Genomic DNA, 22,887 nt, shown 5'->3' with positions numbered 1-22,887 from the left:
TGAGCTATTTAACCTAAAAAAAAGGTGAAATTTCCCTAATTACCGGCGATCGTAAATCTTAAGCGCCATCTGTTCTATATCAATTATTCGCTGAAAACATCTATCGAATAACCTAACAAGATCCGAAACAACACCCCCTCCGCTGTTTATAGCGGTCCAAAAAACCACAATCTATTCACGCAGGAGGACAAATTATTAGCCACACATGAACGAAGCTATTTTAGATAATCAGATCTCAGCTTTATGCAACCAAGATGTTCAGAAACATGTAGATAGCGACATTCAATCGAAAGAAAATCGAAATCTTAGGATTCATTCAAACAAAAAAACATGTACCTTAGAATCGGAAGTAATCAAGAACTGGTTGAATATTCGAGTAAAAATACGATTTTTATTAATTTTATGGATTCTACAATCATATATGACCAAGCTTTGATACCACATGTAAAGAATTTCTCAATATATATACACTAATTCTTAAAGAACAATCAGATCCATATATGAATGTAGAACACCATAAAAAAAAAATAATACACACAGCGGAATTTAAAGCGTACCTGTTTGAACCATTGTTATTCTCTAAGAAAAGAAATAGATCAACGTTCTACTGGAATGCCGATCTTCCTCTCTTTGGCCTATTTCGATATAGCAGTTTTCAATGGGATAAAGCGACCGATAGGTATAACCTACCCTTTTATAGGCTAGAGAGGGGACCTAGCAAACCCTAATTATTAGTGCGTTAACTGAGTCCCTCCCATCACGGGCTTCAGTTAAACACAATTGCCTACACTTTGCTGCTCAACTAGGCCTGTTATTTATAGATGCCGAAACCCAATTCAATAAGATCACTAAACGGTAGAACACATATATTGGAATATCCATTAACCCGAGTATTTAAAATAGAAAATCAATTAATTAATGTAAGCCCATATTATAGGAAATTTCCAACACGGGTATCACACGACATGTAACAAAATATATCAACAAAATTGGAATACATGACTTTATGTAGTCGATAAACTCTCTGTTTGTGATAAAAATGATGCGACGAAATCATAGAGCATCATTGACACTAAACTTAAACAATCAATGTTTGAGCAAAGGCTGACAAAGAAACCGATTGAAAATCTCTGTGTGCTCTCAGGAAATGCGATGCTCCTCGGAAGCAAAATGCTCAACAAACTCAGTCATTTCGTACTTCCGGCATGTCTCAATAAAGCATCACTGATGCCCAAATCGACAAGAGGAACCAAGAAATCCCTGTCCAGGCTCTGTTTCCGCCGTTGTGCCCGCTGCTCCCCGCTACGCCTGTCAACACGAGCGATCTCGATACTCATTTGCCCGCGAATAAAAAAAGTAGCGCGACCAAAACCGACGCGCTCATGAACAATGCCGGAGCGACGATTATCAGTTCGATACTCATTGTAATCTTCACTGTAAATCGCAAAGTTAAACGAACCACATGGGATACGAATGATTCCCAGTGGAGATCATATAACCATGAGTCAAGAGACTGTTCTTTTCATAATATTTTCCTCGTCATGGAATTTTTGACTAAAATGTTGAAAGTATGTTCTACTTTACTTGACTCAACTAGTGCACAGTTTTACTAAATTCAATTTTTAAATTAGGAGAGATGACACAAAACTCCGCTCAACTTTAAAGGTAATGTTTGTTTGTTCCTAACTTTCAATTATTAAGCATTACCCCTTTGAACTTTTATTTCGTTAAAGCCGTTAACCCTCCATTATAATTTCCGTTAGTACGTTCAATGCACATAACTTTTAGAGGGTAATTGCGTATTTTCATCTCATTTATCAAGGAAACCTCTCCTATACCCTTGATTCTATAAAGAAAAAAGAAAAAGAGTAATGAAAATGGAGAAAATTAATTATTAAAATTTAATATTAGAAATAAATTATCCACAATAGTAGTAAAAAATAGAAATTGTTAAAAATCTATGAATATATAAATAAAAGTGGCTATATATATAAATTTTATTAATCAACCATTTTTACATTAATTAAGCCATCAAATATACACAATGAGTAACAAATCTTTGTCATTTTACGTTATTATTATTGAAGCCTTTTTCCTTTTTATCTAATTTGTGCTTATTCTTTTTCTTAATTCTACAAAAGTGGCCACATATATCAAAATTTTTTAAGAAAGATTATTATTTACATTTACTATTGACATTTATCTTTTCTATTATCGGTATTTTTAATTAATTCAATTTTCTCTTATTTTTTATACATTTTACATTTTCGCAGCAATTAGAAAGGCCACTTTGCCCCGTGTTAGTTGGTTGTTGGGCTAGCTTTAATTCCTTGAATTTCACATCTACATTTATCGCTCATTGAATGAGCCGCAACAAAAGATGGGTCCACCGACAAACAATAATATCGCCGCAGGACGATTGATTGCTTTCATGGCCGTGCTAGACTCGAGACCATCGACCGATTTGATCTTTTTCATGTCCGACGTACAACTTTGTGCCTAAAGTTTCGATCAAGATTTCCATTTCTAAGCCTTCGCAGCATGCGCTAAAAACTCGTCTCGTCGGAAACAGAAACGTCCGACCTAAGTAGAACGCGGGCCTAACTTTTTCCGGCGAATTTACAGCAGAGGAAGCGAGTTCTGAGTTACCTGGAGATGTGGGAGACTGAGCAGCGCTCTCTGCAGGGAAACAGACCACAGAACAACAGCAAAAACATCAGTAGACAAGCGGCACATTACTCGGACCAATTCCTTGTTACTTGCACAGATTCATGTTTGCCTCGAGATCTTTGGTGCGGGCGCAACAGTACCTTTGCAGACGCTGGTGGTGGCATTGACGCCGCATCCCTGACCGACCCGGAGGACCTGCGTGACGTTGATGTTGTACTTTTCGAGCATGCCGGGAGTGTTGTACAGGTTGCAGAGGCAGGCGATCGTCGCCGCCTCCTGCGCCTTGAGCGGGTTGCAGCAGCTCGCCGGCGGCTTCGCGGTCGAGTTCAGGTACTGGTAGCACGGCACCATCCGGTTGATGCAGTCCATCGTCGAATCCGCCGACGCGAGGCGGCCCGCGAAGGCCGCGGCGATCACCGCCGCGGCGAGGACGGGCATCGGGATCGAGCAGCGGCGAGCCATCGTCTCGAGTTCTTGGCGGAGGACGGAGGCGGGGGGACGGTGGGGAGGTGGGGGAGGTTCTACCGTTCTTGTATGGAAGTGGGAACGTGGGGAGTGGGAGGGCGGGGGTTAGTTGTTGGGGACACAGGAGAGCAATAAGAGGGAGCTTTAATGATGGGTCGAACTAGATTGAGTTATTATATTATCTACATACCTATGTTGACCAAAAGTCAACGTAAAAAAGATTGCATGATGCCTGTGACTGCCACGTCGGCAATCCAAGAATCAACTCAAGTTAAGTCCTTTTATTGCTTAATCAAGGGAGGTTCGGCGCCGCACCAACTACCAGCTAAACTCAATTCAATGCGACCTACACTTGGCGTGGAGTTCGAATGAGCTGGAGTATGGTCATTGAATGGATCGCGACCCCGATGGCGTGATGGAGCGACGCCATTTGGATATCACTTTGCCAGCCATCGCGGAGATCACCAGCCTTGTTCCGACGAGCAAGGTTGAAAAGGAAAAATTATACGTCACATGGCTATCACTGTCGAATTTTGAATTTATTATCCACATCATAGGTGTGTCCGCTCTCATCACTCGTTACCCTAGCGTCGACCATTGGTGGATCTTCGTCCACCTCCTTTCTGCCCCTCACTACCCCCAAAAAAGTGTCAACTTCGACATCAAGTGGCGCCCGAGCTTTGCACGCGGTGTCTGCTGCCCCCACCCTTTCGTTGCCTCGTCTACCGTATCCGCTCCCCCGTGCTTCCCTGGTCACTCCGCAGCACCGTCGGCGACTTGAGGCTTATCTTTGTCGGCATCCGGATTGCCTCTGGCGTAGTGAAGCTGAGTGGACTACAGCCTGGGAGCGAAAATGGTGATGGATCTCGCGAAGTTGGCAACAAAGGAGCCGAAGAGAGTGGGGTTGACAACGCTGCTCAAGGAGCTCAAGGGGCAAGATACGGAGATTTAGGAAATTGCGCTGGGCAAGTGGGATTTTCAAAAATTTTCAATATAGGTTCCAACAAGCACTTGATGGAAATTTATCTACGGTCCTGAAAACATTTGAAGAATTTCTAATCATAATTTATCTTATCCAAATTCAAATTTGGACGACAAAACATATTCTAAATAGAAGTAAAATCATTTCAGAATTGGTGGAAGTCAAGCACCATCGGTAAAAGGTGTAGTAGTTTTGTTTTTTTTTCTTTTTGTCATGTCTAGATATATTTTTATTTTTCACTTCATGTAATTTAAATCTTACAGTTCCATGACGTTTTTTAAAAGTCAAAACTCTTTCAATTTTCACAATGCTAAAAATTTGACACCTAAAATCACATAATATTTTTCACATAAAAATGAGACTATATCCAAATCCAGACCCGGATAAAAACACACAGGACGCACAGAGACCAGGAGCTTCACTTCAGGGGACTCGCCGGCGCTCCGCTCGGAAAAGGCCGTCGATGGCCGCTCTCACGATCGGCATAGCCGCCGGCACCACCACCTACATGGCCGGCTCAAGAAGCTTTCCACGACTCCGTCACCGGCCGACAAGAATCTCCTGCATCGGATGGGTATGTATCCATTATATATATGTCTCGAACTATCTCTCTTTCCGGAAATACTTCCAACACCTTGAATTCGCGCTCGCGTAGCCTGATGGAAGCTTGTAATCTCGCTCCTCGCTAGGATCCGGAAGGCCTCCTCGGGCCGCCCCAGGCCGGCCACATCGCCCGCCGCGAGTTCCGCCGGCGGCTCGAGAAGGACGCCGAGGCTCGCGAGGCCTTCGAGCAACACGTCCGCGAGGAAAAGGAGCGCCGCCGAGCTGTCCGAGATGTGAGTCGCTGAATCACTGAAGTTGGACTTCGCTTGAGAACGCGACTTTTCGGTAGTTTTGGTCGTTTGGATATGCGTTTTGCGATGGATTAGTTATTTGAATGAAGGTCTTTTGCGTTTTTGATTGGTGTTGACATAGTCTCGGGACGCGCCGGACGCGCCGGCGGAGCTGATCGAGTACTTTCTGGACACCGAGGCTCAGGAAATCGAGTTCGAGATCGCCAGGATGAGGCCACGGTTAGTCGTTACAGTTCGTTTTGCGCTTGACATCTCTGTGATCGTCATTGTCAAAGTTGCAGAGCTTGTACCAGCGACTTAGCTACTATCTTGACTGATGTCTGTTTTATAATGTGTTTCTGGTCCTGCTTTGTTCGTGCATGTATGAAGAGACCCGGATGAATTTTATCGTCAATCTTGCTCAGGCCCTTCACATGTTAAATTATAGATATTCTCGGTGTCAGTTTTCGTATTCTCGGAGGTTGCATCATGTCGTATGATATAGTAGGATTGAACTATTTCTGTTAGTTGTTAACGTAATCATATAGGATAGTTTTTCCCTCCTATGAAGATGTCGGGGATGTGCTAAATTGCTGATATCTGATAGCCCGATAATACGCCAGCTTGTGCGATGTTGTCCAAGAGATTTGATTGCCCAGCAATTGAATGTGGAATGACTCTGATTGCATTAGTCTCTGGTGTGGTAAAGTAGAATCAAGGATACCATACAACCCACGTTCCGCTTGCTCTTTGTTAGACCTTAGTTTCAGGACCTTTCACAGGGAGGATAGAAGGTTTCATTTCGGTAAAAAGTTGCATGTCCTGCATCAGCAATTGTTTGTTAAGTGCGGTAGATGCTGATTATAAGCAATTTGGACAAGGTTGCTGTTAGAACAATTAAAAGGTAGGTTCCCAATTGCTGAGAATACTACATTTGCGGCACTAATTGGAATAGGATGATACAGCTTTCCCTGGAAATCTCATCTATTTTGTTGGATGGCACCTAAGTGACTGATGTTAGACAGTATCTCCTTGCTGGTCAGCTGCTAGAATGCACTTAACTGACTGATGATGTCAGCTCTAAATGGGCAGTGGGCACAGTTTAGTGATGTGCAATCTTGGCTCCTCTGGTGCAGGAAATGTTGGAATTTTATACTCCTAAACTTTATTGAGACAAGTCAATGCATGTTTGAAAATTAGAATGACTAACCAGTCACGCATATGATATCGATGGCTATTTCCTTTTGCATACTGGTGAACTTGTTCTACTTTTGGTAGAAGTTTCAATGGCTACTGTTATGGTATTTTGACGAAGCTATTTCTTTGTTTCGTAATATTCGTCTAGAGACTGAAATGAATTGATTTGCAGGTTAAATGAAGAATTCTTTGCCCACCTAAAGTTTGAATTGGGCCAACTTCGATTTTCTGTTTCAAAAACCGAGGTCTACTATTGAAACTTCTCATTACATTGGTATGCACGATCAACTATATGCTTAAGAAAGAAATGGTGATGGTATTGGTAGGATATGGAAGACAGATTGATTGAGCTGGAAGCTTTGCAGAAGGCTTTGCTTGAGGGGACAGGTCTGCTAATACTAATCAGACACTGATTTTGACGGGATCGACCCATTGTATTTCCTCATGTTTCTGATTGATTAGATCTTTGGTCTAATTTTGTGCAGAAGCCTATGACAAAATGCAGGTTGACCTTGTAAAAGCGAAGAACAGCCTAACAAAAATTTTGACATCAAAAGATGTTAAAGCGACTGTATGTCTTGCTCCATCCATCTAAGCTCTTCTGCATTAGCTATTTGCACATTATTCACTCCAATCTTGTCTGGTCATGCAGTTACTAGAGATGGTTGAGCAGAGCGAACTTAACAGATCATTATTGACGGTTCTTGATGAAAATATAGCAAATGCTCAGAAGGGTAACCAGGTAGAATAGCCTATAATAAATTCCAGTTTGTTATGTGGAACTTTTTCGTTTTGTTGTTTCCTTGATATTGATTTTGTGTAGTTTTGAGGTTGAATGTGCTATGAACATGGTACGGTGATGACGTCATCATAAGATTTATTGCCATGGTAGAGAAGGAAGGGTAACTGAATATCCTTTCAAAAATAGGAGGAAATTGGAGGAACTTAAGTCAGTGATAAAGAGAATGAGAGGTCATGTGCGGGATATTTATTTTTAAATTTCATCTATCGTTGCTACAGAATATACTCAGTTTGCATTGTGCATATTTAGAACTCCAGTGTAAATCTGGTGTCATGGTGAAACTTAATGTTCTGCTAACATCATGGGGTAATGCCCTCGGTATAGGCATGTTGCCATGCTAGAAACAGAGGACATTATGATTGCAGAATATAAATATTGCCATGAAAGTTCACGTGCTAGAGACTGTCTTTTCAGTTTGACATTCCTCATAACTGCAGGGCATACAATTTATGTTTGGTATACAGTGTTCATTAGAATCCACCCAATCTGAACTGAAACTATTTGGTGTAGATGTATTTGCCCAGATGTATTTGCCCATAATATCCGGGAATATCTAAGTCTATTTGCTATATTATCCAGGAAAAAATCGCAGCTTACATGGAAAAAATACGTGCAGCTGTTCTCAAGTATATGACCGTCTAATCCCTGGTCATTCCATGCTATGATCTCTTGATGATGTTGAGTTCATTTCTCAGTTCACAGGTATTCAGTCATCATCAATTTTCTTTCTGAAGTTATGTAGATCACACATAGTTCACTTTTGGAATAGTCATTTATGTGGACGGTAGAATGATGATATTTTTGCTAATGAGCCAGTTAGCTTTAGTTGGTATTTGCCAATATTGTCCAATGACATGGCATATCCTCTCTCATGCCCTCTGTGGTAATATGACACCTCCGGGTAATAATCCATGGTGAAATCCCTGTCCTGCTGGAGTTGAGGTCTGAATGGGCAATTTCCTAGCAAAAAGAGGTAGAAAGTGAATGTGCAACTAAGTGCCTAATAGATACATTAGGTGCATATTGGCACCTCAGTTTTCCCATGCCTTCTCCTCCTTTCAACTGAATTCACAAAATTGGGAACACTGTGTCACCTTAGGGCATTTGTGTTATTGTAAAATTTAGAAAATCACGTTTGCTACTCTTGCTAGCTGTTATAAAAAATGTATGCAACTTTATGGCAACTTCATTTTCCTCGTTTCGGGATAGCACTGCTGCCAAGTCTCCTCGGACAACTGAAACTGGTTTTTGCTGTTGCCAGTTGAACATCACATGGCCACGCTGTCTTTCCTTGGGGATGAAAGTAAGCGGATTTTGTCACTGCAAGTACGATAGATGTGGCCTGCGTTATGGGCTAGAGTTGCTGCTGGATCGAGCAAAATCTAGTGCCATTACTTAATTTTGTAAATGAATGATCTTGGGTGTTAATCCTTTTTTTTTCCCTGAATTTGGGCTGAAAAAATTTAGGTAGTGTATTTCTCTGATATAACCACTTATCTTTCAATGGGACAGGTATAGAGTATTGTCATCCTTAACTAAACTTGTTAGTTGCTTCTTGAGAGAACATTTCAGACGGTACACTCCTAGAATCTACTCTAACATTAGAATCCATTCTGCTGCAAGTTTCTTTAGTTCCAGTCTAGAATCTTCAGGACCCACCTCTACCTAACCACAGGCGCCAAACTGCGTTCATTGCGAAGCGAATACCGGGATCCTCATCCTCGGTCAATTCGACGAGTTCATGAGCCTGGAATGCTTCCTAACCAGTATCTCTCCCACTGCATTATCCGCGTGCAGAAAGAAAATTAACGTCCTCTTGATGGCACTTAACTGATGTTTGGTATATATCTAGATATGATATCCCCATCTTGGACCCATCCGTTAGCCAAACTTTTCAGCTGAGAAAAACTTTTGGCACGCCCGTCCTAGCAATGAAGTAGCATGTGACTCTAGCTTTTCATAGTTAACTGCAATTGACGCTCGGCCGTCTCGCTAAAAGTTTCAATTTCCTTGCTGTCAGTTCCTTTGGGTGACCTCGAGAGTCACAAAATTTTTGGAGGCTGTGGGGACTGGTAAATAGCTGATTGGTATCGAATGTACCCATCGATATCAATCTAAAAAATGGCAATTCAAGAATTTTTTTCGCTTGATTTGAGCGGAAAAGAATAAATGATAAAGTGAAAGACAAAGCAAAAGTAGAAAGCAAAAGAAGCTTATAAGAAGAGGGGCAGCCATGATGCTGCCTGCAAATATGGGCTCCCACTTTATTGCTGGTTTCAGAGGGTTATAGGGGTTATACGATCGAGTGGGACCGAGCTCAACATGAACTTAACTAGACTTGATTTACGTATTTCATGCTCGAAACTTACTTTGAATTCAATCGGCTCGAGCTCGATTTGAGTAGAACAGCCGGATATACGTGCTCAACTAGACTTGATTCAATATAATCAAGCGTCGAAGGAGCTTGATTTTGAACTTAGTAAGCTCGAATCGTTTCTCCGAGTTTATATTTTTGTGAGCCGTTTATACGAGAAACTATTACACATTCTTCAAAAAAACAATCGGGGATGATCATCTGCTCGTAATTTTTTTTTGATACTAAACTTTTCCTCAGAAATATATGAGAGCAAATTTCGCTCGGCTCTCGGCGGCCCATCATTTATTTATACGACCCTTTACACTCTGAGAGCTGCTCCCCTCCCTCTCTCCACAAACAAAAATGGCGAAACCAAAACCGTCTCTCCCCTCCTTCTTCTTCTTCCTCCTCTTCCTCCTACTCTCCCTCGCCGCCACCCCATCACAGTCCTTCGTCTCCAACCGCCCCGAACCAGCCCCCACCAGCTTCATCGTCTCCTCCTGCCGCGCCACCCGCTATCCGGCCCTCTGCGTCCACTGCCTCGCCGCCTACGGCCGTGCCATCCAGCGGAGCGACCACCACCTCGCCCAGGCCGCCCTTATCGTCAGCCTCGCCCGGGCCCGCTCCGCCGCCTCCTTCGTCGTCAAGCTGTCCCGAGCTCGCCGCATCGAGCTCCGCGAGCTTCAGGCCGTGAGGGACTGCGTCGAGAACATGGGCGACTCCGTGGACAGTCTCGCCGATTCGGTGAGGGAGCTCGGGCGCTCGGGTCGGGTCGCGGGCCAGGACTTCCCGTGGCACATGAGCAACGTGGAGACGTGGGTGAGCGCCGCGCTGACGGACGAAGACACCTGCATGGACGGATTCGGAGGTCGGGTCATGGATGGGGCCGTCAAGGTGGCGGTGAGGCGGCGGGTGGTGGATGTTGCTCGGGTGACGAGCAATGCCCTCGCTCTCGTGAATCGGTACGCTTCCAAGCATCTTCCGGCCGCGGTGGTCGAACAGCCTTGAGCGAAGTAGAAGAGAAATAGGTTTCACCTTGTACTTCGGTGCTTTTTTTTCCCCGTTTTTGTGTATAACATGGGAGGTGAGCAGCAGCAGCAGCAGCAGTAGTGTGGTGAGTATTGTTCCTGGCTTATTAGACTTCGTCGATGGAAAACGGCAAAAGGAAAGGAGCAGAACTCATCTTGCGTTGTTCTCTTGCAAGCGACAACGAACCTCTAAAGACTTCGATTGCTTTGTTGGCGTGATATAGCTAGGGCTCTTACTTGTTTATGTGAAGTAGACTCGCTGTACGTGTTCGATTCGCCATGTCAAAGGTTTAATAGTTTGATATTCCGACCGCTAGTCTCGCGTCTTACTTAATCCACGACACTCGAGTTTGCTTTTCATGGGAAATTAGTTTTGTTTGGCGAGTAATAGACAGGTGGAGTATGAATGCCAAGATAGAATTATGCAGTGAGTGACTGGGGACATGATCATTTAATTTTTTGCCTTGGTTATCTGGAGTAACTCTGCCATGGTGTTGGCTCATCCGAATTGGTCAAGCCTCTTAGCTTACATCCGGAGATTGCAAATTGAGTGTGACTACCTGATGCACCCGAATCATATGAGCCCACTTCATACCTTTCACATTACTTTACTAGTTTCATGTGAATTGGATTTACATGCATCGGATGCAGTTAATAATTTCTCAGAAAATGCGGGGACAATTTGAAGATGACCTCAAAATAAATGAGGGGCTCAATGTAAACACCTGAATTTGTTCCGGGTCGATGTGAAATGGATTTCACTCTTTTGTGGTCGGAGATTACAATTAGGAGGGGACGATAAGACTGTGCGATTCGCAGCAATTTTCTTCAATGCTTTAGTTGAAGAACGTAAAATATCTTTTCTTTCACCAGCAGAAGATGCATTCGACGTAATCATCTTTTCCCTTCTTTTCGAGATTGATCAAGCTTATCTTGAAGTGCCATCTGCCACAGGACTGTTTGATGTACTAACTCAAGGGAGCTCCTGTCAAGACTTGCTAAACTAACGAGTAATAAAGGCTGATCAACCCCTTTTGATGTACATTTCAGTGTACACGAATCTTGCTTGTCCCGACGACAGCCGCGAGGCAAAGCAGGAAACAATGAGCAAACGGAAGGTGTTTCTAAAGAAAGTTTAGATTGAACAGACAAGAGCCATATGCGAGTCAAATGATGCCAGTGGAGTACGTTCTTACTTTTTCTCTCTGCAAAAGCTGATAAAGGTAGGTAAAAAGCAGACAGAGGCAGGTAACGCACCAGTGCATCGTGGGGCTCACGTTCTTTGTCCTTCTCTTTTCGTAAGATGCTGTTCTAGACCAGTTTTTTATCAGATTGAATTTCAGAGACTCGTGAGGCGGCTAGACGATTTGTCAGGAAAAGAATTTGTGATCTAATTCCAAAAGATCATGCCCAATGATCCAACCCAAGTCCTCAAGCTTCCCAGATGCGAATCGATTGCTTCTCGTAAAGGTAAGTCCTCCCTTCTTGTCAAAGCATGACCAAAGATGGTATAAGAGATTCATTGCCCTATGATTCCAAGAATAAAAAGGACTGCAAGCATCGTGGCTTGATTAGACTGCAGAAGTTAAAATGTTCACTAACGGGGTCACTTTATCGATGACTGCGACAACCTTTGATGAGCATTGCAGAAGTTAAAATGTTCACTAACGGGGTCACTTTATCGATGACTGCGACAACCGTTGATGAGCAGCTCAAGAAATGATACGAAGCTAAAATCGAAGTGCATTCGAACTCAATATGGTTAATCTACTTGACAACAATGTAACTTGTGCTAGAAAATGTATAGTCCAGAAATCATTGCCAACTCTTTAAAATGATGTATGTGTGCTGATGAAGTATTACGCTAAACCTTGTTTGAGAAGTTTACGGGTCCGACTCATATGAATATGTTTTGTTCTTTTCATCTTGATGATGACCTGAGGGGGATTAGCTATGATCCAACTTGCTCTCTTGAATTTGATGATCATTGATAATGACATTTTCCCTCAATGCAATCGAGTGTTTCCACTCCCGCTAAAATAATTGCAGCTTGGTACGATCAGTTTTGCCTCAGATAGCAACTCCATTGAAATTTCTCAATTATGAATGAATAGCAGAAAGTGAGGGGGTAGTTGGAGAGTTATTATCGTTCTAAAAAAGCATGGCAGGGCAGAATTAGCTCTAGGCACGACGTGATCTTTACTAGAGCTTCTTGACATAGTTAAGATAGAATCAAACTTGGACATGAAATTTATATTCTTTTTAAAGAAGAAGTTACTAAAAATCTCAAATTATACCCGGTGACCTCAATCCTTTAAAAAATATGTTGTCTCACAAAAAAAATCCAAACCTATATTTGTACTCATTTACTTTCCATCAATAAATACCGTTAAAAATCGTACGTGGCGGTTTACATAAACAACGGAATACAAAATGGTGTTGACGTGGCACCACATGGCTTAAGTGAAAGCGCAACGGCATCGTTTTGCATTTGACATGGCTACCCCCCGAGCTCCACGTTCAAATCTCCATTGCTCGAGTGCTTTAGTGCTCATTGTTTAAAACTCGATATGTCCACAAGAACAAGGCCGTTTGCCCGTCTATCTCTCTCACAATTGCTCTATAGAACTCGATTTGGGGCTTTGGGGTTTAATATGCTGCTCAATTTTCTCTCTCTCTCTCTAGGAAGCTCAATTTGTTCAAAGCTCGTTTGCCGGCTGAAGGCGATTTGGGACCTTAGAGTTTAGTATGTTGGTTGATTCTCTCATTCTCTCGTGGAAGCTTTGACCGAAATGCGATTTGTTCGAAGCTCGTTTGGTCGCGGAAGGAAATTGGGGCTTTTCCTAAGGTTTTCTTGCTATATTCGGTCTCCACATAGAAGCTCAACTCGTACGCTTTATTCAATATTTAAAGTCATCACATTACAGATTCGTTGTGGAGCTCTCGATTTACCGACATGCTGTAGAGTATCCTCTTCACCGATCTTTATTTCTGAGGGTCTTGTTTTGGCAATGGATCATTAGTTGAATCCTCTGATTGAAAATTGTTATTTCCCTTCCAATTATTCTGACTCAGAATTTGCAGGTATGATTACCCTAACACTAGCAATACACATTAGGTAGGAAAGATCTTTTCTCCTTCTAACGAAAACAGCTTCAAAAGGACAGTTCTTACCGACAACAAGGTGAAGAGCGTGAGTGGCTAGCACGACGAAATTTAAGCAACTGCACTGTGCTGTTGTTGCTCTTGAAACCATTCTGGAGGCCACCAATCTGGTTTAACTGCCTCAACCTTGAGATCCTCTTGCCCAAGTATGGAAAGCAAACTGGACTTTTTGAGAGCTTCTTCCAACCGTAATACACCAAGACCTCGACATCCTAGAGTGGTCGTGACTGTTCCGATTCTCTTGCCAGAAGCAGCATGCAGGATTTCTGATTTAGGAGCAACCTTCTGCTCTGCTTCTATAACATGGACCAACAGACATCCATCAGATACATATGCCAGGAAAAAGGACCAGCAACAAACACAAAGGCAGAAGATTTACCTTTTCCTTCATCGTCCAGGAACTTCAAAGGCAGCAAACGCTTGCGGATCACACCTCGGTGATGGGTTCGAGCAATCAATTCCTGCCCAACGTAGCAACCCTTGTCGAAGCTTATTGCGTTAAGACCTTCTAGATTGTATTCCAGTGGAATTGCCTCTCCTACATTGAAAAGAGTTGACTGATCAAAGATTACATGGCCGAGAGAGAGGCAATATGCAGTCATAGAAACAGACTCTGCTGCATAAGTAAAGGTCTAAAGCACCAAAATCCATTTATTGTCGATGAAGAGAATCATCATGTGGAAAGAAGAACGCCTCCCGGAAATGTTCAAGTAGTTGTTGGAAAGGGATTTGCAAAGAATATCTGACAAGAAGGTTCTACATCTCATGATACTTAACAAATTTCAACACAACTGATACATCTAAATTGAGAAATTGGGAAACAAGACGAACCTTTGGGAATCTCTGTTGAGCCCTCTGCAACTCCCTTCTCTAGTCTCCAAAGAAGATAATTTTTTTCATCTGTTTCTTTGTCTGCTTCAACCAAAGGAGCTGCAATAGAACAAGATAGAAGCTTAACAGTCCAAGTTAAAAGGTATATGCAGGGAAATGTAAGAAGCTGGCCCAGTTCTTAAAACCATGAAATCGAAGACACGCAAGCATCTAAATTGAGAAAGGACAAGAAACACAAACGTTCTGAAGAAGATGGAAATATTCCTCTATAACCCAGAGAGTCTAATCTAGGATCTTTGAACCACTGCCACCCGATATCATTTCCTTGTGAAGCAGACATAGCGGATTTGTCAACGCCAGCACCCCAGCCAACACTAGCAGCATCTGGCTCCTCTGCTGTTGAGGACTTGTGAGAGTAGTTACTGCCATAACGCTGCCAACAAGAAAAATCTTCGGCTACATTTTCAATATCTACTTTGGCCCTCAATCGGTATCTGCAGCAACAGGATAATGAGAAACTGTAATCACAGACTCAAGGGAAAGTCATCATTTTTATTTTGTTTGGAGGGGCAAAGTTCCTGGTGCTCTTCATATGTTCATCAAAGCCCATGTATTTGCCAGAAAGTTATGGGAAGACAAAAACCAAATGACTTTACATGCATGAGAATGCAGAGGCATAAGAAACTGCCTATAGAAAGAACTAAATTGAGGTCAAAGAGAGGTCGGAGGCAATTCTAAAGATTGCTTTTATTTGATTGAGTTCCACTTCCCAGACTGGGTGAACAAACATTAACTAAGGAAAATTCATCATCCTACCCTGCAATACAGGGGCAGAAAGCTACCGCTTCACAGCATCCACTTTGCCTAAAATCTCCACTTCATATTAATTGGAGAACCCTATGAGGGTAGAATGATATCAAACCAAGATCTCCGCCGTAAAAGTTATCAAAAAGAAACAGTGTTTGACCATCCATATTTACAATGATCTTCATTATTCCAAACTTCTTTCAAGATGCCTTGGACCTTATAAATAGCCTCCGATTGAATATAGACAACATTTGACGGTTAAGATTAAGGTAAAGCACACAACTTCGTGTCCTCCCAGGAGCTTCATCTGCAGCACCAACATAAAGAAGAATGCAGCAAGCTCAATAATACCTGATCCTTACAGACACCATTGGTTCAAAAACAAAAGAAGGATGAAGCGATCCTGAGGGATGAAGGTCAGCTACTACGTGAGTCGTGAGACTGGAGAGCAACACTCTATGACATTAAATAGCCGTTATGAGAAGTTCTTGCAATGATAGAAGAAAGAGGGATGAAGTTTCAGTTTATCCTGGGGACGAAGGTTGGCTATTGCATGAGTGGTGAGAATGGAGAACAAACTACAAATGCAGTTGCACAGAGACATTTCAAAAAATCAATCTTTAAAACATTGGAACAGACGGAATTTATGAGCAGCCCAAGACTCCAGAGAACCACAAAAAATTCGCATTTTCCAATCAATTGCTTTTTAGAGAACCAACTTGTGCCATGTTTGGATGGACAAAACTGAAGGAAAATGAGAGGAAGCTATTCCCAAGAGAAAAAATAGTGACAAGCATACCAACACACGCACAAACATTTCCGTCCTCCCTTCACAAACCATACACAAATTCAGATATTACCCCCCAAAAACAAGACAATAATTCGAAATTTTCAATGAACTCACCTTTTGAATGTCTGCACAACCTCATCCAAGACCTGCGCATCCACGTCCGCGAGCAGCTCGAGCTCCCCGTCATCGGACCCGGGTCCGGAGCCAGTCTTGTCGAGCTTCTCTTCTGGCCTCGCGGGCCTGTACAGAAACAGGTCATACAAGAACCTCCCTTGAGGAGTCAACAGAGCAGCATACAACGGAGGAACCGTGATCACGGGCATGTTAGGCGTGGTCGGGTTCAAAGTCTTCTCGGTGGGGGTTTCACCGAATCGCCGCACATCGTTGCTCAATAGGCCCTGGAGGAACTTGATCGTATCCGGGCCGCTGAACCGGATAACGGACCTGGTCTTGAGCCGGGAGGCCATCGACCCGACATTGTCGAGGTTGTGTTGGTGGTGGTTGCGGCGGTGCGTCAAGTAACTAGACGCGATGGATTTGGGGCACCGGAGATGAGACTTAAACCGGAGCATCTTTTTGTTCTTTTTGGGCGGATCAATGATCGAATGATTTACAGTTTTGGGGTTGAAAATGGAGGAGCAGTAGGACAGGATTGATGGACAAGAGAACGTGGCTGTCGCTTCTACTGGGTGGACGGTGAAATGTGAGGTCTCGGCGGAACCCCGAACAGAGCAGCAATCAGTACGTGAAGGGAAAAGCTACAACAACTTCGACATATGAACAACTTGCTAAACAACTATGCTACATGTATCTTGAACACCTCAAGCTCGAAAATAACTCCAGAGATTCTCAGCTCAGATGTCAAATCAGCAACATATCTGACGCAGTATCTTATTCGATGAGAGCAAAGCAAACCGACCCACTAAAGGAATGAGGACTCTTGGCCATCAAAGAATGGATCAGCAGCTATGTCACCAGCTCAACATATCAAGCAACAACGTACATCAAAGAATGGATCAGCAGCTACACACTCTCTAATCAATACTAATGTCTCAGAGGCAAGCCATCGAACAGGTGGTGAACGTGAAATGCGAGAGGTTCAGTGGACAGATCATTCAATGAATCGGTGGACAATATGACGTGAGATGGTTATCTAGATGTTGGCAGAGACAAATCAATGAATTCGAAGGCAAACGAAGAACGATCGAACGTGAAAGTACTCTCAACCAAGGAAGAACAGAACAGCGATTGAACTAGATGACATGAGAACTCCTACTCCGTTTGATGAATGGACTGGAATTGAGCCGAGAATCAATGGGTGTGGCGAGATGGGCCGGTTCGGTGAATGGGCTTTTCTCATTTAACGGGCTCTGGTCATTTTTGTGGGCTTTATAAATTGGGGTCTGGATGAGCTTTGTGTTAGAAAAAGTCCAAATTGGTCCTTTTATTTTTGTTATTTTTGTTCACTTGCTTATTATTAATTTTTTGTTCTTTTTATTATTACTTATTTTTCATTTTTTTGACCAAAAAGACCGCTTGAATTATCAACTAAAAATCAGATGTCAATTGAAGGAATCGACAAATAGTGCATTCGACAATTTTGGACGTACTCGTCAATGAAGTAACCATCAACACAGTGAAATAAAGTAGCCGTCGTCAAGGTTGTGGAGTCGATGGTAATTGTCGATGTAACTATCTAGTAGTGTAGTCTTAGGGCGCGAATGGTAACCATTCTGCTCCAGAAATCAAATTCTTGCTAGAAATTGATTTCCGGAATTCTCGCCAGAAATTGATTTTTGGAGAAGAAATCTGTTTGATAAAACATGACTAATTCTGCTCCAGAAATTGATTTCTGGAACATAAATCTATTTTTATTTTTTTATTTTTTTGGGCACCTCAAAAAAAAATTTCACTCAAAGTGGGTGCCCAAAGGTATTCTAAGCCATTTTATGAAGTTTTGAAATTTTTGATTTTTTTGGGCACCTCAAAAAAATTAAATTTCACTCAAAGTGGGTGCCCAAAGGTATTCTAAGCCATTTTGTGAAGTTTTAAAATTTTTGATTTTTTTGGGCACCTCAAAAAAATTAAATTTCACTCAAAGTGGGTGCCCAAAGGTATTCTAAGCCATTATGTGAAGTTTTGAAATTTTTGATTTTTTATATTTTTTGAAAAAAATTCACCAAATTTCCTATTTTCCTGAAATCTGACTTTTTTTTATTTTCTAGAAAATTTCATGAATTTTTCTGGAATTTTTCAATTTTTGTGCATTTTCTGAAAAAAAAAATTAGTGAGAAAAAGAGAGAAAATAGGGAGAATGCATTCTAGAAGAGAGAAGCTACAAAAAGTAGCTTCTCTTTTTCTTGTCCAAAACTCATTCTAGAATCAAGAATGCATTCTGGAATCAAGTATTTTTAACAAACGCATTTTTATTCCAGAATGCAAAAATTGCTCCGGAATGCATTCCGGAAATTTTTTAACAAACAAACGCATTTCTATTCCGGAATCCATTCTGGAGCAGAATTTCTACTCCAGAATGGATTCCATGCACGCCCTTAGTAACCGGATTGTTTTAAAAATCAATTGACGGAGTTGTAGTTTCAAGATTGTTCTAAAAACCAGTTGCCACTTTTAGTGCATGCTGGCATCCATCTCCTACATGTTGATAATTCACATGCCTTTCTTATTGCTTTTTCAGATCCACTTTTCCACTACAACGGGCACTTCTTGTAATGACCAAATCCGATTAGGGCAAGGAGTGATTGTCGGGGCTAGAGAGCCCAGATAAGGAATGTCTCTTGGCAGGCTTTCAGGGTGATCAATGGGGCTGGAATAAACCGAACTATGCATCGAACAGGGGGAGAGTAATTTTGAGATATAACTCACAAAAACGCCTTTTGACGTAAACGGCAATGCTTGTACTTAGATGGGAGCACTTTTAGGATTGACGACCTCCTGGGAAGATGCCCACTTGTACATCAAAAGCTGATAATGCTTTAGTGAACTAATCCATAATAAATGTCACACTTCGATAGTGCCACAACTTATTTCATTTGGTATTTGAAGATCTCTTTTCTTTACTTTATCTCATCCGGTCTGTAACTTGGTCTCTAAAATAAAGTATGTGCACAAGAAACAAACAGGTGGGCAAGGGCAATTTGCATATATTACTGTACGATTTGGCTATGACACCAAACCAACTCATTGACATCCCTATATATAACTGATGTTTGGCACATATGTGGACATGATATCCCTATTTAGGACCCATCTGTTAGCCAAACTTTTCAGCCGAGAAAAGTTTTGGCACGCCTATCCTAGCAATGTAGTCATCCTGGGCCAAACTAGAAAGGAAGGAAATGAAGTAGCATGTAACTCTAGCCGTTATCATAGTTAACTGCAATTGACGCTCGGGCGTCTCGCTTAAAGTCCAATCCCCTTGCTGGCAATTCCTTTGAGCGACAGCGAGAGTCACAAATTTTTGTTGCTTTGTAACTATGCGGCTCTATAATTACTCAAAGTGGTTTAGACCGGAGGCTATGGGGACTAGCCAAATAGTTAATTGGCATCGTAGAGCCACTTACACCTGATTTCGGCGGAGAAGAACAAACGATAAAGTAAAAGTAGAAAGCAAAAGAAGCTCGTAAGAACTAAGAAGGGGCGCAGCCATGACGCGGATGCGCATGATAGCCATTCTGTTCCAGAATGAGTTCCTGAAATAGAAATAGATTTTTCTATTTCTGGTTCCAGGATGAGTTTCTGATAAAAGAAACTCGTTTGATAACGACCAAAAATTTCTATTTCTGGAATAGAAACCCTTTTGATAACAGCATAAAATTTTTATTTCCTGAAACAAAAACCCGTTTGATAAACAACACAAAATTCTATTTCCAGGAACAGAAATCCATTTTTTTAGAAATGGAATAAAAATAATTAGAAAATCTGAAAAATTCCTAAAAATCTCAAAAAAAATTCAGAAAATCCAAAAAAATTGAAAAATTCTAGAAAAATTCATCAAAATGTCGAGAAAATAAAAAAAAATTCAGATTTCGGGAAAATAGGAAATTTATTGAATTTTTTAAAAAAAAAATCAAGAAATCAAAATTTTCAAAACTTCACAGAATTACTTTAAATACCTGTGGCCACCCACTTTTTGAGTAAATTTTAATTTTTTTTTGAGATGCCCAAAAAAAATAAAAAATTTCAAAACTTCACAGATTAGCTTAAAATACCAGTGGCCAACCATTTCGAGTGAAATTTAATTTTTTTGAGATTCCCAAAAAAAATAAAAAATAAAAATTTCAAAACTTCACACAATGGCTTAGAATACCTGTGGCCACCCACTTTGAGCGAAATTTTAATTTTTTTAGGTGCCAAAAAAAATAAAAAAATAAAAAATTTCAAAACTTCACAGAATGGTTTAGAATACCTGTGGCCACCCACTTTGAGAGAAATTTAAATTTTTTTAGATGCAAAAAATAATAAAAAATAAAAAATTTCAAAACTTCACATAATGGCTTAGAATACTTCTGGCCACTCACTTTGAGTGAAATTTAAATTTTTTGAGGTGCCCAAATGGTATTTTTGATTTTTTGATTTTTTAATTTTTATTTCGTCACCTAAAAAAAATTAAATTTCACTCAAAGTGGGTGGCCACAGGTACTCTAAGCCATTCTGTGAAGTTTTGAATTTTTTTACTTTTTTTATTTTTTTTCGACACCTAAAAAAATTTAAATTTCGCTCAAAGTGGGTGGCCACAGGTATTCTAAGCCATTCTGTGAAGTTTTGAAGTTTTTTATTTTTTTCGTCACCTAAAAAAATTTAAATTGCTCTCACAGTGGGTTGCCACAAGTATTTTAAGCCATTATGTAAAGTTTTGAAATTTCTGATGTTTTTATTTTTTTGGGAATCTCAAAAAAATTAAATTTCACTCGAAATGGTTAGCCACTGTATTCTAAGCTATTATGTGAAGTTTTGAAATTTTTTATTTTTTTTGGGCATCTCAAAAAATTTAAAATTTACTCAAAAAGTGGGTGGCCACATGTATTCTAAGCAATTCTGTGAAGTTTGAAATTTTTGATTTCTTGATTTTTTTTTGAAAAAATTCAACAAATTTCCTATTTTCCCGAAATTTGAATTTTTTTTTATTTTCTCGACATTTTAATGAATTTTTCTGGAATTTTTCAATTTTTTTGGATTTTCTGAATTTTTTTTGAGATTTTTAGGAATTTTTCGGATTTCTAATTTTTTTTTGTGTTTTTTGAAGAGAAAGAATTCTCTCAGAAATGATTCTGATTTTTGTTCAAGAAATAGAAAACCTACTTTTTTTTTTATTCTGATTTCTGGTCCAGAATCGGTTCTAGAACAAAAAGTTGTTCCAGAAATAGAAAAATGAAATTGCGTTACCAAACGGGTTCTGGTTCAAAACTATTTCTGGGAATAGAAAACTAGTTCCGGACAGAACCAGAATAATTACCACGTGCTACCTAAGGGTTCACCCTTTGTTGTCGGTTTCCATAGGAAGAGACTCTCTTTCCCCTAATGCGGTGGTATTCGAAACCTAGGGTTATATAATCGAGTCGGCCCAAGCTTAATATAAACTCGACTAGACTTGATTTGCATGTTTCATATTCAAAACTCCACTTGAATTTAATCGGTTCGAACTTGATTCAAATAAAAAATTCAGATATACATGCTCAACCCAACCTGATTTGATCAGAAAGAATGAAGTTATGAATGAGCTTGATTTCGAAATTAACAAGCTCTAATTTTTTTCCCGAGTTTATATATTCGTGTGAGTCCTTCGAGAAACTATTACATATTTTTCAAAAAATAATTGGATAATCATCGACTCTTTCCTTTTCTATGCTAAACTTTACCCATCATTTATTTGTACGACCCTTTACATTCTGAGAGCCACTCCTCTCCCTCTCTCTCCACAGACAAAAATGGCGAAACCAAAACCATCTCTCCCCTTCTCCTTCTTCCTCCTCTTCCTCCTGCTCTCCCTAACCATCACCCCATCACAATCCTTCGTCCCCAACCACCCCATACCAGCCCCCACCAGCTTCATCGTCTCCTCCTGCCGCGCCACCCGCTATCCGGCCCTCTGCGTCCACTGCCTCGCCGCCTATGGCGGTGCCATCCAGCGGAGCGACCACCACCTCGCCCAGGCCGCCCTTATCGTCAGCCTCGCCCGGGCCCGCTCCGCCGCCTCCTTCGTCGCCAAGCTGTCCCAAGCTCGCCGCATCAAGCTCCGCGAGCTCCGGGCCGTGAGGGACTGTGTCGAGAACATGGGCGACTCCGTGGACGGTCTCGCCGATTCGGTGAGGGAGCTCGGGCGCTCGGGTCGTGACGTGGGCCGGGACTTCACGTGGCACATGAGCAACGTGGAGACGTGGGTGAGCGCCGCGCTGACGGACGAGAACACGTGCATGAATGGGTTCGGGGGTCGGGCCATGGACGGGGCTGTGAAGGTGGCGGTGAGGCAGAGGGTCGTAGATGTTGCTCAGGTGACGAGCAACGCACTCGCTCTCGTGAACCGGTTTGCTTCCAGACATCGGCCGGTCACGGTGGCGGCGGGAGAGCCTTGAATGAAGCAAGAGAATAGGTTTTACCTTGTACTTCGTTTTTCCTTTCGTTCTTTCCCCTAGCGGTAGTAGTAGCAGTGTGGTGAGTGTTGTTCCTGGCTTGCTAGACTTGGTCGACGGAAATGGAAAAGGTCAAAAATAGAAAAGAATGAACAGAACTTGTAATCTTGCGAGTTACCAGTTTGTATATTCACAGTTTCACTGTCCGTAGTTCTGTTGCGAGCGAAGAAAAAACCTCTAGAGATGTCTATTGCTTTGTTGTGCAATACATTCGGTGTACATGTTCAATTCGATCAGTTAGATCCTTGCCTAGGCGATCCAGAAAAACTCTGCCACTGCTTGGGTTCGATCGAGTGTAGGTACTGTAATAATGG

The 22,887-nt window shown here is 41.5% G+C and overlaps 5 protein-coding genes across 10 annotated transcripts; 3 read left to right on the top strand and 2 right to left on the bottom strand.

The window, feature by feature from the left end:
• Positions 1-968: 968 nt before the first annotated feature.
• On the bottom strand, positions 969-3,231 carry LOC115687810 (non-specific lipid transfer protein GPI-anchored 7). The gene is made up of 3 exons (XM_030613481.2): positions 2,811-3,231; positions 2,650-2,679; positions 969-1,308 (listed from the first exon to the last, which is right to left on the bottom strand). The coding sequence occupies exons 1-3, from the start codon at positions 3,130-3,132 to the stop codon at positions 1,211-1,213; spliced, it is 450 nt and encodes a 149-aa protein (XP_030469341.1). The 5' UTR covers positions 3,133-3,231; the 3' UTR covers positions 969-1,210.
• Positions 3,232-4,489: 1,258 nt separating this feature from the next.
• LOC115687834 (uncharacterized) lies at positions 4,490-8,390 on the top strand. 4 transcript variants are annotated; one of them, XR_004006502.2, is made up of 9 exons: positions 4,490-4,691; positions 4,807-4,953; positions 5,093-5,190; positions 6,320-6,392; positions 6,474-6,534; positions 6,633-6,718; positions 6,800-6,889; positions 7,529-7,651; positions 8,211-8,390. XR_004006502.2 is itself a non-coding variant. In XM_030613517.2 (8 exons), the coding sequence occupies exons 1-8, from the start codon at positions 4,581-4,583 to the stop codon at positions 7,589-7,591; spliced, it is 729 nt and encodes a 242-aa protein (XP_030469377.2). In that variant the 5' UTR covers positions 4,490-4,580; the 3' UTR covers positions 7,592-8,133. The 4 variants fall into 4 exon arrangements, 1 of the variants encoding a protein (XP_030469377.2); XR_004006501.2 differs by having other exon boundaries at positions 8,159-8,390; XR_004006499.2 differs by lacking the exon at positions 8,211-8,390 and adding an exon at positions 7,766-8,133.
• Positions 8,391-9,595: 1,205 nt separating this feature from the next.
• On the top strand, positions 9,596-10,667 carry LOC115687819 (pectinesterase inhibitor 9-like). The gene has a single exon (XM_030613501.2). The coding sequence runs from the start codon at positions 9,669-9,671 to the stop codon at positions 10,311-10,313; it is 645 nt and encodes a 214-aa protein (XP_030469361.1). The 5' UTR covers positions 9,596-9,668; the 3' UTR covers positions 10,314-10,667.
• A 2,685-nt stretch (positions 10,668-13,352) lies between these two features.
• LOC115687818 (putative transferase At4g12130, mitochondrial) lies at positions 13,353-17,222 on the bottom strand. 3 transcript variants are annotated; one of them, XM_056318342.1, is made up of 6 exons: positions 16,041-16,169; positions 15,488-15,964; positions 14,570-14,823; positions 14,330-14,428; positions 13,878-14,036; positions 13,353-13,794 (listed from the first exon to the last, which is right to left on the bottom strand). In XM_056318342.1, exons 2-6 carry the CDS (start codon positions 15,505-15,507, stop codon positions 13,550-13,552), a joined length of 777 nt encoding a protein of 258 aa, XP_056174317.1. In that variant the 5' UTR covers positions 15,508-15,964; positions 16,041-16,169; the 3' UTR covers positions 13,353-13,549. The 3 variants fall into 3 exon arrangements, with proteins under 3 accessions (XP_056174317.1, XP_056174316.1, XP_030469360.1); XM_056318341.1 differs by lacking the exon at positions 15,488-15,964 and having other exon boundaries at positions 13,353-13,788; positions 16,041-17,222; XM_030613500.2 differs by lacking the exon at positions 15,488-15,964 and having other exon boundaries at positions 16,041-17,219.
• A 4,602-nt stretch (positions 17,223-21,824) lies between these two features.
• On the top strand, positions 21,825-22,568 carry LOC115687821 (pectinesterase inhibitor 9-like). The gene has a single exon (XM_030613502.2). The coding sequence runs from the start codon at positions 21,872-21,874 to the stop codon at positions 22,514-22,516; it is 645 nt and encodes a 214-aa protein (XP_030469362.2). The 5' UTR covers positions 21,825-21,871; the 3' UTR covers positions 22,517-22,568.
• The last annotated feature ends 319 nt before the right edge of the window (positions 22,569-22,887 follow it).

Source organism: Syzygium oleosum, unplaced genomic scaffold, assembly GCF_021117445.2.
Source record: "Syzygium oleosum isolate NSW1041296 unplaced genomic scaffold, Sole_v2.1 Sole_v2.15, whole genome shotgun sequence".
In the NCBI taxonomy this organism is placed as follows: domain Eukaryota; kingdom Viridiplantae; phylum Streptophyta; class Magnoliopsida; order Myrtales; family Myrtaceae; genus Syzygium; species Syzygium oleosum.
Note: the sequence above shows the minus strand (reverse complement) of the source record. Positions and strands in the feature narration are given on the sequence as shown.

What these genes read in the sequence shown, in the direction of transcription:
- LOC115687819 (XM_030613501.2), top strand. Translation starts at nt 9,669, where the DNA reads ATGGCGAAACCAAAACCGTCTCTCCCCTCCTTCTTCTTCTTCCTCCTC.
- LOC115687810 (XM_030613481.2), bottom strand. Translation starts at nt 3,132, where the DNA reads ATGGCTCGCCGCTGCTCGATCCCGATGCCCGTCCTCGCCGCGGCGGTG. An exon ending in CACCACCAGCGTCTGCAAAG is followed by an intron (nt 2,680 to 2,810) that starts GTACTGTTGCGC and finishes GTTTCCCTGCAG; the next exon opens with AGAGCGCTGCTCAGTCTCCC. An exon ending in TCAGTCTCCCACATCTCCAG is followed by an intron (nt 1,309 to 2,649) that starts GTAACTCAGAAC and finishes TCGTGTTGACAG; the next exon opens with GCGTAGCGGGGAGCAGCGGG.
- LOC115687818 (XM_030613500.2), bottom strand. Translation starts at nt 16,498, where the DNA reads ATGCTCCGGTTTAAGTCTCATCTCCGGTGCCCCAAATCCATCGCGTCT. An exon ending in CTCAACAGAGATTCCCAAAG is followed by an intron (nt 14,037 to 14,329) that starts GTTCGTCTTGTT and finishes TTTTCAATGTAG; the next exon opens with GAGAGGCAATTCCACTGGAA. An exon ending in CCTGGACGATGAAGGAAAAG is followed by an intron (nt 13,795 to 13,877) that starts GTAAATCTTCTG and finishes TCCATGTTATAG; the next exon opens with AAGCAGAGCAGAAGGTTGCT.
- LOC115687821 (XM_030613502.2), top strand. Translation starts at nt 21,872, where the DNA reads ATGGCGAAACCAAAACCATCTCTCCCCTTCTCCTTCTTCCTCCTCTTC.
- LOC115687834 (XM_030613517.2), top strand. Translation starts at nt 4,581, where the DNA reads ATGGCCGCTCTCACGATCGGCATAGCCGCCGGCACCACCACCTACATG. An exon ending in ATCGCCAGGATGAGGCCACG is followed by an intron (nt 5,191 to 6,319) that starts GTTAGTCGTTAC and finishes ATTGATTTGCAG; the next exon opens with GTTAAATGAAGAATTCTTTG. An exon ending in GGCTTTGCTTGAGGGGACAG is followed by an intron (nt 6,535 to 6,632) that starts GTCTGCTAATAC and finishes AATTTTGTGCAG; the next exon opens with AAGCCTATGACAAAATGCAG.